Below are 15,165 nucleotides of genomic sequence, written 5' to 3'. Positions count from 1 at the left end.
AGGAGGAAGGAGGAGGAGGTGGAGGTGGAGGAGGAGGTGGAGGAAGAAGAGCGATAAAAAAAAAGAGCGGTGTTGTGAGGTGAGCGAGATCGCGATTCAGGTCGCGATCCAGGTCGCGATCCAGGTCGCGGGGTAGTCCCGCTAAGAAAATCACAGGAGAAGAAGAAAAAGAAGACAAAAACGTGGCCGAGAACGGAGCAGAGGACGGAGCCGAGGACGGAGCTGAGGACGGAGCCGAGGACGGAACCGAGGAACGAAAGGGTAAAAAGATAGGGAAGAGGAGGAGGAGGAGGAAGAGGAGGAGGAGGAGGAGGAGGTGGTGGTGATGAAAAGATCGACGTCGACGACTCTCCATTGGTGGTGTAGGAAGTCGAGTTGCGTGGCGAAAAAAAGACCGACGAAGGAGCTCGTAGAGTTGAACAAAGTAGCGAAGGTGGAGCTGCCGAAGAAGAAGAGGCGTTCCTATCATCGTCGGTGGTGTCGTCGATCGGTCGTAACGCCGCGACGAGGTGGTTTGGAAAATAATGCGCGTTAGATACGTGACGGCGAGAAAAAGGACGTGGACGACGCCGACGCCGACGCCGAGGGCGATCAAGATTAACGGAAAGTGTGGAATTAAGGCGGCGGCGGCGGCGGCGGCGACAAAGCGGCAATTATGTACGCGTACGGTTTCGAAATCACGTAGTACTCGGCGTGTAATTATGTTGTTGTTATTGTCGTCGTCGTCTTTGCACGGCGCGCCCTGTGCATCTTCACGGTGAAAATCTGGCGTGAAAGTTGCCGCGGTGGAACGGGGAACATGGCGTCGGTCTCGGCTGAGACTCGATCCAGCCATGGGCACCGTTTTGCTAAGAAGACGTTTCACAAGCCAACGTACTGCCATAACTGCACGGACATGCTCTGGGGCCTCATTCAGCAGGGGTACATCTGCGAAGGTACGAGACTCGACGATTTCGAGTCATCCTACCGGTTTCTATCATATTACCTTATTACGTCTATGGAAATCAAAATGAAAGGAGAAAGAGAGAGGGAGAGCGATTCTCTTTAGCATATTCCTTGCAATTTTTCAAAACAATAATCAGAAATTATCGATCTGAGAAAGAGATAATGAGCAGCGAGACGGTTTTTATTGAAAAACGCAGGGACATTGGCTTTCTTTGAATACCTTCTCCCGTCGTCGATAAGAACAACGTGTCGATCGACTCGATGACGGAGACGGTACGGCCGTGTATTTTTGGACGAGCAAGCCACGAAGCGACCTCGGCTTTTCTTCTCTCTCTCTCTCTCTCCTCTCACTCGAGAATCTCTTTCTCTATCTATCTATATATTTATCTATCTACCCATCCAACGATCTATTCCATCTATCGATCTATCCATCCACCCATTCATCCACCCACCCATTCATCAATCCATCCATTTATCCATCTATCTATCTCGAGAATCTCTCCTCGACGAAGCGCGTGTTCTCTCAAGCTGCTTCGAAATCCTAGAGTTCCGGAAAACAGATGGCGAAAGGGGACACGATCGATATAACGGGTGCCGCTCGGTTAATACGATCGAACGCCCGTCGCTTCATTCTTTTTTCTTTTTTTTTTCTTCTACCAAATTCTAATTCTCTTTTTGTATCTTCTTTATCCTTTCTTTTTTCTCTTAAAATGTTTTTCTTTGACCGTTTTTTTTTTTGTTAATCAGTCGACGATATCAAATAATTCGAAATGATTTAAATGTCAAATGGAAAGAATCGAAACAGGCACCGATACTATACCTATAACGGTGCACAAAAACGATTTAAGAACGCACAATTGTTCTCCATTCGTTAATTCGTCATTTGAAAAATAGTTGCTTAATTATCGATCGGTTTTGATACTATTTTTTCTACAATTCATCCTGATAAGATGACATTTTCCTTGTTTTGTTCTCTCGTCAAATATGTGTATAACTCGATCTTTGCATAGATCGTGAGATTGCTCGAAGAAAACCCTTTACAACGGACGGCAGATGGTGCTTTTGTCAGTCTTTTCTCGAGCATTGATCGTAGGGAATGGTGTGGGGTAGTCGAGGGCCGAGAAAAAGAGAGAGAGAGAGAAAAAGCGAGCTCGAAATACGAGAGGAGTGGCGGAGGGCTCGCCACGACGAGCAAAAAGGTGGAAAAGGCTCTCTCGTTCTTGTTCTCTCGTACACCTAGTTAGTTGTTTTAAAAAAGCAACTCGATTACCAATGAAGTAGAACGAAAGGTTAGCGTTAGATTCATCGACGGTGACACTTCCTTCCGTCCCGCGCTCGAGTTATTCTTCTCTTGCCTTCCTCTTTGCCCTCCTCTTTGCCCTCCTCTTTGCCCTCCTCTTTGCCCTTCTCTTGGGCTTCTCTTGGATTCCTCGATAAACAGAAACGTGGAGCAAAAAAGCATCGAGTTTATGCAAACTAATGTGGACGATGACAAAGTTACCTTATCGTTAAAAACATTTTGATGATCTTGTGCGTGGAAGGGGGCAATAATATTATATTAATATAAGAAAAATATTCTCATTATTGTTCCCCGTAGACGATAAAAATGTATTTTCCTTAATACCATTTTGTCTAGGATTCGACAAATCGATCGCAACTTCTAGGTAGACAAGATGATTCGAGATACTTTCGTATTAGAGCATTCAACGATCGATCGATGCATCCTAATGTACTTGATTAAGTTCATCGACGATGAAGGATTATTTTTTATTGCGCTCGATGAAATATAGATCATATAAACTGTTTATATACCGCGATCAGGGTTGCGTCTGTAGAACGATTAGTCTCTACGTGGCGGATAGAAAAGCGTTTGGAAAATAATTCGTCAATTGAAAACTCATTGACCCGATTATATGCGCTAATGGGGGAAAAAGAAGATATGGCTTTGGCGGCATCGGCTCGACGTTCGCGCGCGCGCGCGCGTGTGCATGCTGCCTGCGCGTAAGGTGTCTTCAAGGACAGGATATTTTTAGAAAACCGGAAGCACGCTTAGGAATTGATATATGTTGCGCATTTATATAGTTTCTTTTTCTTCCTTTAAGGTCTAACGATTTTTCTCTATAAATATGCACCGAATCTATAAAATGTTCTTGGTTGATTGCGCATTGTAATATTGTACGTTTTACGTTCCACGCTGATAATGTCGATCGTTACCCCGTTCGCGTGTAAATTATTTGCGATTTAATAGATCGTAAAGGAACGTGGATCTAGAAAATTCGTTTCGATTGAAAATCCAAATATTTCTACAGGTAGATTATATTACAAGAATAAAAGTTAAGAACGTTAACAGTAATTATTAAGTAGCTTTAAATTACTTTACTCTCTCTCTCTCTCTCTCGTGTGTTTCATTTCAGTTTGCAACTTCGTGGTGCACGACCGCTGTCTCAAGGCCGTCGTGTCTCCCTGCTCCATCATCGCGGCAAGCCTGATTAAGGTACCTCGCGTATTACTTTTATTCCTTCTTTTGTTTTATTTTATTTCAAGCACTTCCAACAATATGGAAATGCTTGAAATAAAATAACTCGATATTATTTTCGGCATTATTTAGCACCTTTGCGTATTTAGTTTGTAATATTATTCTTCTAGAACCCGGTTGCACACTGTTGGTCCGAACCGGTACAACGGAAAAAAAAATTCTGCAACGTCTGTCGGAAACGGTTGGACGATAATTTATCCATACATTGCCAAAGTAAGTATTGGGGTTGGTTATTTTTATAATGAATAAGACTGGATAAAAAGTTGAAACGATGATAAAGGTTGACATTTGAAATGTTCTATAATGCGCTTGCTTGCGATTGCAGTATGCGAGTATTTCGTCCACACGGAATGTCAGAACTTTTCGATGGCAGATTGCAAAGAAAACGCAACTTATTTACCTGGAAAGGATTTGGATGATGTAAAGCATACGCATCATTGGAGAGAAGGAAATCTTCCCAGCAACTCCAAATGTGCCGTATGCAAGAAAAATTGTTTCTCTGCCGAGTGCCTTTCTGGGTTTCGTTGCGAATGGTGTGGCGTAACGGTAAGCTAAGCTAATCATAAGCTTTTCATAAGCTTTTCATACGCTTTTCATACGCTTTTGTTTTTTTTTTATATATATGCTACATTACTCTTAAATCGCGATTTATAATACTATACTTTTCTATTTTCATTTTCCGTAATAATGTCATTTCCGATCTCGTGTTTCTCAGTCGCACGCATTCTGCTACAAAAGCATCCCCACCGAATGTACGTTTGGGAATTTGGAATCAATTTACCTACCGCCCCATGCAGTCAGTATTCCACGTACCGAAGTACCAATGGAAGCGATTATCGGAGTTCAAGTGCGTCGTAAAGAAGTCCTGGCGCGTGAGTATTCCTGCCGTAAGTGTTTTATTTATAAAAATACATACATACGTACATATACGTACCTAGATGGATGATACGTACATATATTCATACGATAGCTGAACCATCCAGCAACACGTCTACCAAACATTATTACATTATACCATATTATGGAATCAAGTATGAATGAACACACAATATATAATAATAAACATTCTTCTTCTACATATATACGGGATAGGTATATTAGAATAGCGAAATCAACATACCTTTTATTCTCTCCCTGTCATCGAATCAAGTTAAATTTCATATCGTTAATTAGTCGTGTGCGATATGGAAACAAATAAATATCAAGAAAATATCTAATAAATGTCCTATTACGCTCAGATAACAGATAATGGCATCATACTATTTGTTCTGGAAGTATGTAAACTGGTCTGATCATCTTATTTTTTTCATTTCCAATATTATATACACATATACTATACATTTATACATATCAAAAAATTGTCAACGATAACAACATTATTTATCAATTCTTTTTTGCATGCTCTATTATCTCGATATATCCTTATATAAGAACCTTCGTAAACGTTATTTACATTTATAGAGTACACGCATACATATACATACATATATATTATAGTACCTATATTTACTTTTTTTAAGCATGCGATATCAACTTAGTAGGATATATAGTATTTAACAAGTTTTTCTATTTTTGTTCGTAGAAACACACACACAGATAGATAGATATATTAATATTTATTTTGTCTTCGCTTTTTATTTATATATTTTTCAATCGAATAAATATATAGGTATAATATTAATTGTGATTAATATAAGTAAATTTGACACTATACAAGGTAGCTATAGGTGAATTGTAAGAATGCATATCACTGTATGTCTGTAGCATTGTATTTTATTATACGTATATTATCAGTTACGAATAACTTCCTCTACTCGTATTCCTATAGTTCCTTAGCCTAGACATTTTCTAAGTGATTAGGAAAAGGGTAAGGTAAGATTTTCAAAGGTCAGCTATCATTAGTTATTTTCTAAGTATTGACACTCTACCCTTTTTTCACATTGTATGATTTAAATAAACGCTCGTTAATAAGTCGCCTTAATCGTTTAACATTGCGTGTTACCAAATAAAACTTTGAAAGCCACTCTTTTCAAGATATTTCTTTTAAACGTATCGTTACGAACGTTAATATGGAAAAAGAACAAAACTAGAACAAGAAAAATAAATGGAATAATTCAAATTGTTCCTTAGAAATAATCAATTTGACTAATATTTCAAACATTATGGCTTCCGTGGCTGTCGTTGTTATAGTTGCTATTTTCATTGCGCTTTTAAATGGATATTCACTTTAGTAGTTACTCTAGTTCACAATGTCTCGTTATAAGCAAGTAAATGCAAGTTAATTAATCCAAACGTGCAAAGATATTAACTATAATAGTTTTGTTTGTCTACATTTATATTCCCTTTCCTTATCAAATAAATAAAAATAATATAGCCTGCTAGGTATTATCAACAAAAATAATAATAATCTCTTTTTTTATAAGCTATTAGAAAGTTCAAACCCCGCCATATTTTGGACACAATTTTTTGTCGACTTATTGTATTACATTACGTATTATAATATAGGAAAAATAGTTGAAAAAAAAGGCAAATTTAGTAGAATTCAAATTGACTGTTAAAATATTCGGATTATCGTTTGCTTCTATTTGAAGATAACATCGGAGAGCAATTCGATTTCGCTGAGAGTGAACAAATTGGGGCTGCAGGCTGCCTAGCTGAAGCTTTGAGGCGCCTTTCACTAATTTTGCCACGTAGCTGCCATGGAAATTGTCATGCTTCCCCTCCTTATGTTCGAGGTATCTAGAATATTACATCATCAGACATTCATTTGTGTGAGCATATTCAATATTATCAAATCTGTAGCGCAAAAAACAGAAAGAAAGATAAATCATTCCAGTAGCTATTATCATTTCTTTTTTGTACATATATATATATATATATATACCTATGTATACCTATATATATATGTATACCTACATACCTATATATATATATACCTATTATATCTATAATATATACATATATACATTTATACACACATTTATATTGTAGATATATTTATACATTTATATGAGATATCTCATGTGTTTATGGTTTATATATTATTATTATTATTATTATTATATTATTATTATATAATATTTTTCTTTTGTCCGATATATGGCAAACTCGCTTCTTGCATATCATTTTGTTTATTCCACTGACCGATTTTTACATATGACCGAACCATACTTTGCAACAGGACAAATAAAAATGGTAATACTTGGAAAAACTCTATACACAATAATTATTCAACACGTTGGTGTGCGAGCGTGTGTATGTGTGTGTGTATGTGTATGTTTTTATTATTTTACATAATACATTTATACATCAATAAATCTATATATATACATATCTATTTGTCGTTAGAAGCAATATTATCACAAATATAGAAATATAATGAAAACGAAAAGAATGATTTATATCTAACAATAAGATAAAGATTGATAAAAAAAAAAAAAAAGGAAAAAAAAAAAAAAAAGAAAAAAAGATTAAGAAATATTACTAAAAAAAAAAAGAAAATAGAAATATTAATATTTTAATAATGATAAATATATATATACTCTTTAATGTTTTACACATATATCTAGAGATATTTTTCTATGAAAAAACGCAGGTACACTTAAGAAACTCTATTTTATTAATTGGAAAGTTGTGCTATACAGATTTTGATGAATGTTGTTATTTTGTTATTGTTTTCGTTTTAGCATGTATGTACATATGTTTCGCTTCAGTGCATGCACTGTCACACTCAGCCCGCTGGATGCTATGTGAAAAATCCATGATGCTTATCACTCTACTATGCAGTGAAATGAAGTACAAGAATGCTACTGAATAATTCTTCCTATCATGTGTGTTCTACAAACCCATCGTAAATGTTCGATGGTAAGAGGTGTGTGTCACTTTTTTAAAGAATGATAAAACGATTCGATAGAATGCGATATAGAGTATATTTCTAGATCAATTATTATATTTTTCTCTTTTACTTACACAAGCATCTCCTGAAATTTTTATTATTTTGTCTTCTCAACGATTCTTCAACGTAACAATATAAAATGATATACGTATATATATATATATATATAAAGTAGTACAAATACTACTTTACAAGCCCATTTGAATTTTGCCGTGTGACTTGTCGGTAATAGAAGTTTCATTAAGACAAGAGAAAGTAATTAAGCTGTAAGTAGGAGAAGTAACATGTGTACAAAAAAAATAGGTATAAAATCAAGGAGAATTGAAAGAAGGATCGTTAGGAACGTTAGAATTAGAAGAAAGATAGGGAAGAATAAGCTTAAATGTCGTTTCTCTATTTATCGTTAAGAAAACTAAAATTAAAGCAACTATTGAAAATAAAATTTAATTGTTAATTTAATTATTAATTTGTTTAAAAAATAAAAACTCTATTTATAGTGAAACCCAATTCAGTTTATTCACTTATAAGGAATAGAAGAACATTATATATATATATATATATAATTGAATGCCTTGCTCATTTATTTTTGAAATCATTTAGAGAAAGAAAAGATTTCTTAAATGTATATACTTTTATCGTTTTATTATTACGGGATAGAGAATCAATAAAAAGTAATCAATATCTTTAGACGCGTTTGCTTGTTTTTTGCAGCAATATATTATATTAATCATATTAAATTGCTCTCTTGTCACACCATTAATGTTATCTGAGTAATCGAGTAATCGAATATGAGACCTATTAACATTGAATTTATCATTGAAGGAGATGTGTATTGCAATATTTATCTAATGTGTCGATGGTTTGTGTAGCGAGGATGCAAGGAACATTATCTAAAAAAATATATGTTATTATTTTTGTGTCTGTAGCAAGAAGCATTTCGGAGGAATTTAGCAGCGGCGATGCCAAGTATCGCGATAACGACGAACCTGGACAAGCTCCGCATGGCCGTGATCCACGGTTTACCAAAGATAAAGATGATAAAGAAAGAGGCGACGAAGGTATTTTCTTCAACAGTGCATCATCTTTTATCGATAGTTTTTTATTCTCGATTCTATATATATATATATATATATGTAACACATTCATTTCCATTAAAAATATTGTATAATATTTAAATAATAATGAAAATCAACATTTCTGTCTGATGATGCGTTTTAATGATTTAGAGACGATAAAGGTATACGATGGAAACAGCTCTTTGAAGCATCGAATATTTCGAGTAATTACGGTATCTAGACTAGCTAGCACGGAACAAGTTTTAACATCCGCGCTTCGTGCACATCATATCACGACAGATCCTGGTGCGTAAGAATAATTTTATATTATAATAATAATCATTATCAATATGTATAATCGATAGATAAAAAAAAAACAATTTTGTTTCCTATCCAGGTCATTTTTATTTAACCGATCTATATGCTACGGAAGAAAGTGAGCTGTGCGATCCGACACCAATCCTAAATTTGAATCGTAAGGAAGGCAAACGTCCGGCAGTCTGCTTGCGATTTAAGTAAGCGCACATTTAATATTTTTTTTTTACAATTATACACACGTATATCCATTAATGACCAATTAGAAAATAACACGATCCCCATGCGAATAATTATTTTCAAGGGATAACGAAGGCGGAGAAGTACGAGTTTACCCTGGAAAATTGCAGATATCAGAATCGTTCTGCATTGTACCTGTAACTGAAACAACGACAGTGTCAGATTTAATCCAGGAATCTCTTCTAAGGTTTAATTTGGAAAATATCAATTCCGAAGATTACAGATGTAGACAAATTCTCTTAGATCGCGATGGTACGTTCGTCGTAGACTAACTTTATTACATACACATATGTATTAATGTGTCATTTATATATATGTCGTTTATTTAACAGTCCCTTTTTGATTCGTTCGTTTCAGTATCTGGCCGTAATTTGGAGCCGGAAGAAAAACCATGGGACATAGTGAAACAGCTGGGTAAAGATTCCATCAGGCAAATGGAATTGATGAGATTTTACTTACAGTTAAAACAAGATCCCCATGGACCTAATCTGGCATTATTCGTGGGCAATTTGCCGCCAAATATTTCTGAAAGAAATTATGAAAACATGTTGACCGAATTTTTAGGAAAAGGTAACGCGAATATATTTTCTATTATTTATATATTTATAGGTCAATGAATATTTAATTATAATGTTTAATAACCCTTTTTCCTTCTTCATTATTTGACTTTATAGAAAACAAATTCTCGTCCATGGGCCCGATTTATTACGAATATGGTTCGATGGTCATTATATACGAAGATTCAAATAAAGCTGTTAAAGCCCTTTATACTTTGCGTGAATCAAAATACGAAGACAAACATCTTTTAGGTAGATAAATTTGTTCAAATTTCATGAAATAGAAAGAACAAAATATTTCCCAATAATATGATATTTGTGATTGGCAATAATCGAAATACGTTTATTTGCATTTTAGTTATGTTATTACCGAGTATCGAACCAAGTATGGTACCAGTTGGTGTTCAGCCCTTACTTGTATTTGTTAACGTGAAATCTGGCGGTTGCCAAGGGTTACAATTGATTTCTAGTTTTCGTAAACTTTTAAATCCTTTTCAAGTGTTTGATTTGGACAACGGTGGTCCGCTTCCCGGGTGAGTAAGAAACGTATATTTTTCTTATAATTATAACGCGATTGTGAATCAGATAATTCATATCTGCATTGATATATGTTACAGGCTTTATGTTTTTCGTCATATCAAACACTACAGAATTTTAGTCTGTGGTGGAGATGGAACGATAGGATGGGTTTTGCAATGTTTGGATAACGTCGGTCAAGACAGTGTATGTTCTTCACCCGCCTGCGCTATTGTACCCTTGGGAACAGGAAATGATTTGGCAAGAGTATTATGCTGGGGATCTGGATACACGGGTGACGAAGATCCATTGAACTTACTACGAGACGTTATCGACGCAGAAGAAATTATATTGGACAGATGGACGGTGGTTTTCCATCCTGAAGAAAAGGATGACAAGTCCCAAATGGTTGCTTGTGCTGCAGGTAATCGATTAAAAAGATATATAATATTAATTAACGATATTTTCCGATCGAACATGATAAGAAATTCTTTGAATACTTGAAGTAGGTCCAAGCTCAAGTAGCGAAGACAATTCGCAAATTTTTGTTATGAATAATTATTTCGGGCTTGGAATCGATGCGGATCTGTGCTTGGATTTTCACAATGCGAGAGAAGAGAATCCGAATAAGTTCAATAGCAGGATTCGAAATAAGAGTGTATACGTGAAAATGGGTTTACGTAAGATGGTTGGTCGGAAGCCGTGTAAAGATTTGCATAATCAAATTCGATTAGAAGTAGATGGTAAACTAGTCGAATTGCCGCAAGTAGAAGGAATTATCATTCTTAATATTTTAAGGTAATTTCAAAAGATTTGACGAAACTAACTCTGTTTATATTTCAAATATTGCGACTAAATTTTTCTCTCAACAGTTGGGGCTCTGGTGCCAACCCTTGGGGACCAGATAAGGAAGACCAGTTTAATAAACCAAACCATTGGGATGGTATGTTGGAAGTCGTAGGTGTAACGGGTGTTATACATCTAGGCCAAATTCAATCTGGTCTCCGAGGAGCAATGAGGATAGCACAGGTAAACGATACTAATAATAAGGAGTGACAAGCGTATCTGGCTCCCTCGTTATTCTTCTTCTTTTGGTAGACTTGCGAGCACGATTTCTTGAGATAATGAAAGATATCAAAAAATAAGAAGAAATAGATATAGATATGTATATTCTTATATGCGTATATTTATCTATTCGTTGTCAGATTCGGAAAATAACGTATAACATAAGTTATCTGTCAGTATTTGTTTGGGAGAGCTAAATTAATTAGAGTTCTCGACTTATAGTATGGATTTCTTGCGTCGTTAGCATTTACAAAATAAACCGATTGATTGTAGGGTGGGCATATAAAAATACGTTTGAACTCTGATATACCGGTACAAGTAGATGGCGAACCGTGGGTCCAGAGTCCAGGAGAAATAGTAGTTCTAAAATCTGCATTAAAGGTAATCCTGAGAAAAACTTTACCGAAACCCCATAATTCCAGCAAAATGAAGGACAGATTGGGTGTAACATAACATAGAATGCAAGTATATATCCTTAATGGTAATCCTTAGATACATATATATTTTCAATGTCTCCCATCGAGAGAGTTATTACATTCTACGTACACGTTCTATCTCTATCCCCTCCCCCCGACTTATACGAATGCAAACCTCTCTTCTTCGTTGCACCGTTCACTCAGCCTGTTCGATTTTAAATAGAATAATGGGGTCCTCTATATGTATACACTATACATATACATATTATACATATATGTATGTATATATGGCACGTAAGATTTGAAACGGAAGCATCTGTATGTATTAGTTAGTAGTATAGATATTGTATTTTTTTTTTAATCATATATCTCGTAACGCTCTCTGCGCAGTCTTCATAAAGAGGCATTACCTGACTGCCGATGTCCGTCAGCGCATGCATTCCTCCCCTAATCGCACTCTACTAATTATTCCTTGTTCCTTTGTTCACTTCAGGCTACCATGTTGAAGAAAAATAAGATCAAGCGTCGGAATACAGAACCGTCGATTCTACCTGCTAATGGGGAGGGGGGCAAGAGCACGGACGAGTAAACCAACCATACTGCAGCTTGCCACTAGTCAGTCATTAATAATCATTCGTTCAGAGAAAGAGAGAGGTGTGCGATCCTCGCCTAGACTCCTCTATGTGCAAAGCAACATTGTACATGGATTAGGGGAGTTTCGGTGTGATCTCACCCCCCCTTACAAAATGTAGGCCTCCTATGTATGAATTATTCCGATCGACTCCCGAAAGAAACGCATGCGTTTACCTCGATGTATATACGTATATCACCACCGTGTCGATACCCTTGGCCCAATTGCAGCTGGATGCTTCTCGTAATATATATATATATATATATGGATTAGTCACGCATCTTTTTTACTAGCTAGACATTTTTCTTAGCTTTTATGGAATAATCTTTCTTTTTCTCTTTCTCTTTCTTCTCTTCTTTTGTTTTCTCTTTCTTTTTTTGTTTTGTTTTCTTTCTCTCTCGCTCTCTCTCTCTCTCTCGCTCTCTCTCTCTTTCTCTCTGTCTCTCTCGCTCTCTCTCTCTCTCTCTCTCTCTCTCTATTTCTTCTAATCGATTATCTTTACTTATTATTTTCCTATCTTCTTTTTCATACGTTTTTATTCTCTTTTTCTCCTGCGTTTTGATATATTTCTCACTTCGTCATTGGCATTGACTTTCTATCGATTACTCCTTTGTGCGTTCCCCTGATCCTGTCCCTTCCTAGGCAACGATGCTGAAGAAGACCAAGGGTAAAATGAAGCGGCGTAATACAGAATCCAGCATGCAGCTCTCACTACAGGCTGCGCCCTCGAACGATCCAGATTCTGAGAACTTCTGAGTGAAAAAAATCTACCGTGCGAAGGTGGTGGTCAATATCGTTGTCGCGCAGGAGCACGTAACACGAAAATCAATCGATTATACGATGATAACGTACGTCGTATAACGTGTGTAAGCGGCCTCGAAATCGTCACCGTAGCGATTGTGCTGTTACGAACATGAGCAACTTTACTTACTACAACACAAACAGTTACTTTGGCAAGTGGAAGTAGATAAGATTTTCAAATAAGAACTCACGATAAGATTCATTGAAAATAAGATCAGTGATATCTTGGATGTACGTTCACATGTTGCTAGGATGAAACTAGATCTCATTTCTAAATGTTAATAATCATAGCAGTGTATGTAGCTTGTCGATCGATATTTTTTTAGTCAAATTATAATAGAACGTAACACACACGATAATGTTACCTCACGAACTTTTCAAAACAGTATTGATAAAAATCATAAGCTACTTGCTCTCTTAAAATGTTCATTTGCATTTATGTTTATATAGCTTGTTAGATTGGACACACAAATGTAATGTATTATATATTACGTTTCGTATGGTATTTTACCAATTATCTGGCAGTATCACGGTATGAATCGAGTAATGCGATATAAAACACAAAAGAGAGAAAGAGAGATCAGTTGTTATTAATATGTTATATATATAGATATATATATATATATATAAAATATTAATATATTTAAATAATATATCGTATTAGTATTACGGTCTTACGTTGTGATAACTGTTATATAATCTGACTGCTGGGCAGTCTGGAATTTATAAACCAGTTGCAGTCAGAAATTTCCTAGAAATAATTCATAATGAGAAAAAAGTTAATGTTACTTTCAAGTAGCGCCCCTCTAAGGCAAAGCAATTTTGCCAATTCGGCTTCGACTTGTGTAAAAGGGCAGTGCCATGGATTATCAATCGGACGAGTAAATGAAACAAATAATTAAAAAGAAAGAAAGAAATAAATTAGGGAGGTAGCTTGATAAAGTTCTAAATTTGGCTCCGGCAAACCAAAATATTCCACGTTTGCTGGAACCATCGGTAGATCGAACATTCCACATTATTATAATAAAAACGGAGAGAAAGAGAGAAAGAGAGAGAGAGAGAGAGAGAGAAAGAGAGAAAGAGAGAGAGAGAGAGAGAGAGAGAGAGAGAGAGAGAGAGAGAGAGAATATGTATTGTACATTTTAAAAAAAGTGACGAGTGTATAAGAGAAATTAGATAGCGATGAACAAAGTTGAAGATGATAATATCGATGAAATCGCGCTCTTTCTACGTGGCACGAAAAGCGCGCCTTTTAAACATCGAGTAGCAATGTCCGACACAAACGACTTTATTCGATAGCATTGCTGATTATTTCAAGAGAAAAGTATGGGAGAAAGTGTGTGCATGTGTGCGGACGAATAGGGTGGGTGGTCGGTCATGTGCGAACGAGAGTTGGTTTTAGGAGTGATAAAAATGCGGTGCCAAACAGTTGTAAATAATACTATAAATGTAGGAGATAAGATGGAACTAGTCGTGGTGGCATCTAATGCAATGCAACAAATGGATGCAGTGCGACGTGTGTTGTCATGCTGATATTAATCCTAAGAAAGAAAAATATAATCTACGGCGCGATGTTTTATGTGCGACGAAGGAAAAACGAGTGTGAGTGTGGGTATATGAATGAGTGTGAGGATATGTGTGTGAGGATGTGTGTGCGTTTGTGTGTATGAATGTGTGTGTGTGTGTGTGAGAGAGGACTTCTTTGACAACTTACATTAGGCAAAATGGTCAAAGAAGAACGTAACGTAGGTGAAGAGTGTCACTAATCTTGCGCTTATAAGAGCAAGACCTCTTCATTGGTCGATTTTGAAAGAAAACCTTTTAGCGCCGTATCGTCTTCGATAAGGATCTTTGAATAGGTTGCATTTCGTCGAACAGAAATTGACTATTTTTCACATTGTTCGGTTTATTAAGTCCGGTTTATTCGCTCAACTAAATCCAGGAGACTGTCATTACCGGATAATTGACGAGCCTCTTTACTTGATCACAACCTACCAAAGATGAAAATGGGCTCAGTCATTGACGCCAATATATCCGGTATCATGGCGCAATGACACATCAGCGGTAGATTGGAGATCATATTTATCCCCGTGACCAAATGATAGTATATTTGCTGTTGCTACAAAGTATAGAAAAGAAGAAGAAAAAAAGAACAAAAAAAAGAATTACAAGAAAAATAATAAGCTACGTACA

General features: G+C 36.1%; 1 protein-coding gene across 4 annotated transcripts; it reads left to right on the top strand.

The window, feature by feature from the left end:
- Nucleotides 1-10: 10 nt before the first annotated feature.
- LOC106784265 (diacylglycerol kinase theta) lies at nucleotides 11-15,137 on the top strand. Of its 4 annotated transcripts, none has more exons than XM_014743608.1 (18): nucleotides 11-935; nucleotides 3,360-3,439; nucleotides 3,592-3,694; nucleotides 3,807-4,027; nucleotides 4,197-4,368; nucleotides 6,073-6,216; nucleotides 8,303-8,434; nucleotides 8,603-8,737; nucleotides 8,829-8,946; nucleotides 9,051-9,238; nucleotides 9,344-9,556; nucleotides 9,661-9,795; nucleotides 9,902-10,076; nucleotides 10,161-10,483; nucleotides 10,569-10,857; nucleotides 10,932-11,088; nucleotides 11,398-11,505; nucleotides 12,814-15,137. In XM_014743608.1, exons 1-18 carry the CDS (start codon nucleotides 800-802, stop codon nucleotides 12,925-12,927), a joined length of 2,943 nt encoding a protein of 980 aa, XP_014599094.1. In that variant the 5' UTR covers nucleotides 11-799; the 3' UTR covers nucleotides 12,928-15,137. The 4 variants fall into 4 exon arrangements, with proteins under 4 accessions (XP_014599094.1, XP_014599095.1, XP_014599096.1 ...); XM_014743609.1 differs by lacking the exon at nucleotides 12,814-15,137 and adding an exon at nucleotides 12,034-12,272 and having other exon boundaries at nucleotides 10,566-10,857; XM_014743607.1 differs by having other exon boundaries at nucleotides 12-935; nucleotides 10,566-10,857.
- The last annotated feature ends 28 nt before the right edge of the window (nucleotides 15,138-15,165 follow it).

The sequence above is a fragment of the Polistes canadensis genome, unplaced genomic scaffold (assembly GCF_001313835.1).
Source record: "Polistes canadensis isolate GaletaPanama2010 unplaced genomic scaffold, ASM131383v1 scaffold_33, whole genome shotgun sequence".
Taxonomy (NCBI): domain Eukaryota; kingdom Metazoa; phylum Arthropoda; class Insecta; order Hymenoptera; family Vespidae; genus Polistes; species Polistes canadensis.
Note: the sequence above shows the minus strand (reverse complement) of the source record. Positions and strands in the feature narration are given on the sequence as shown.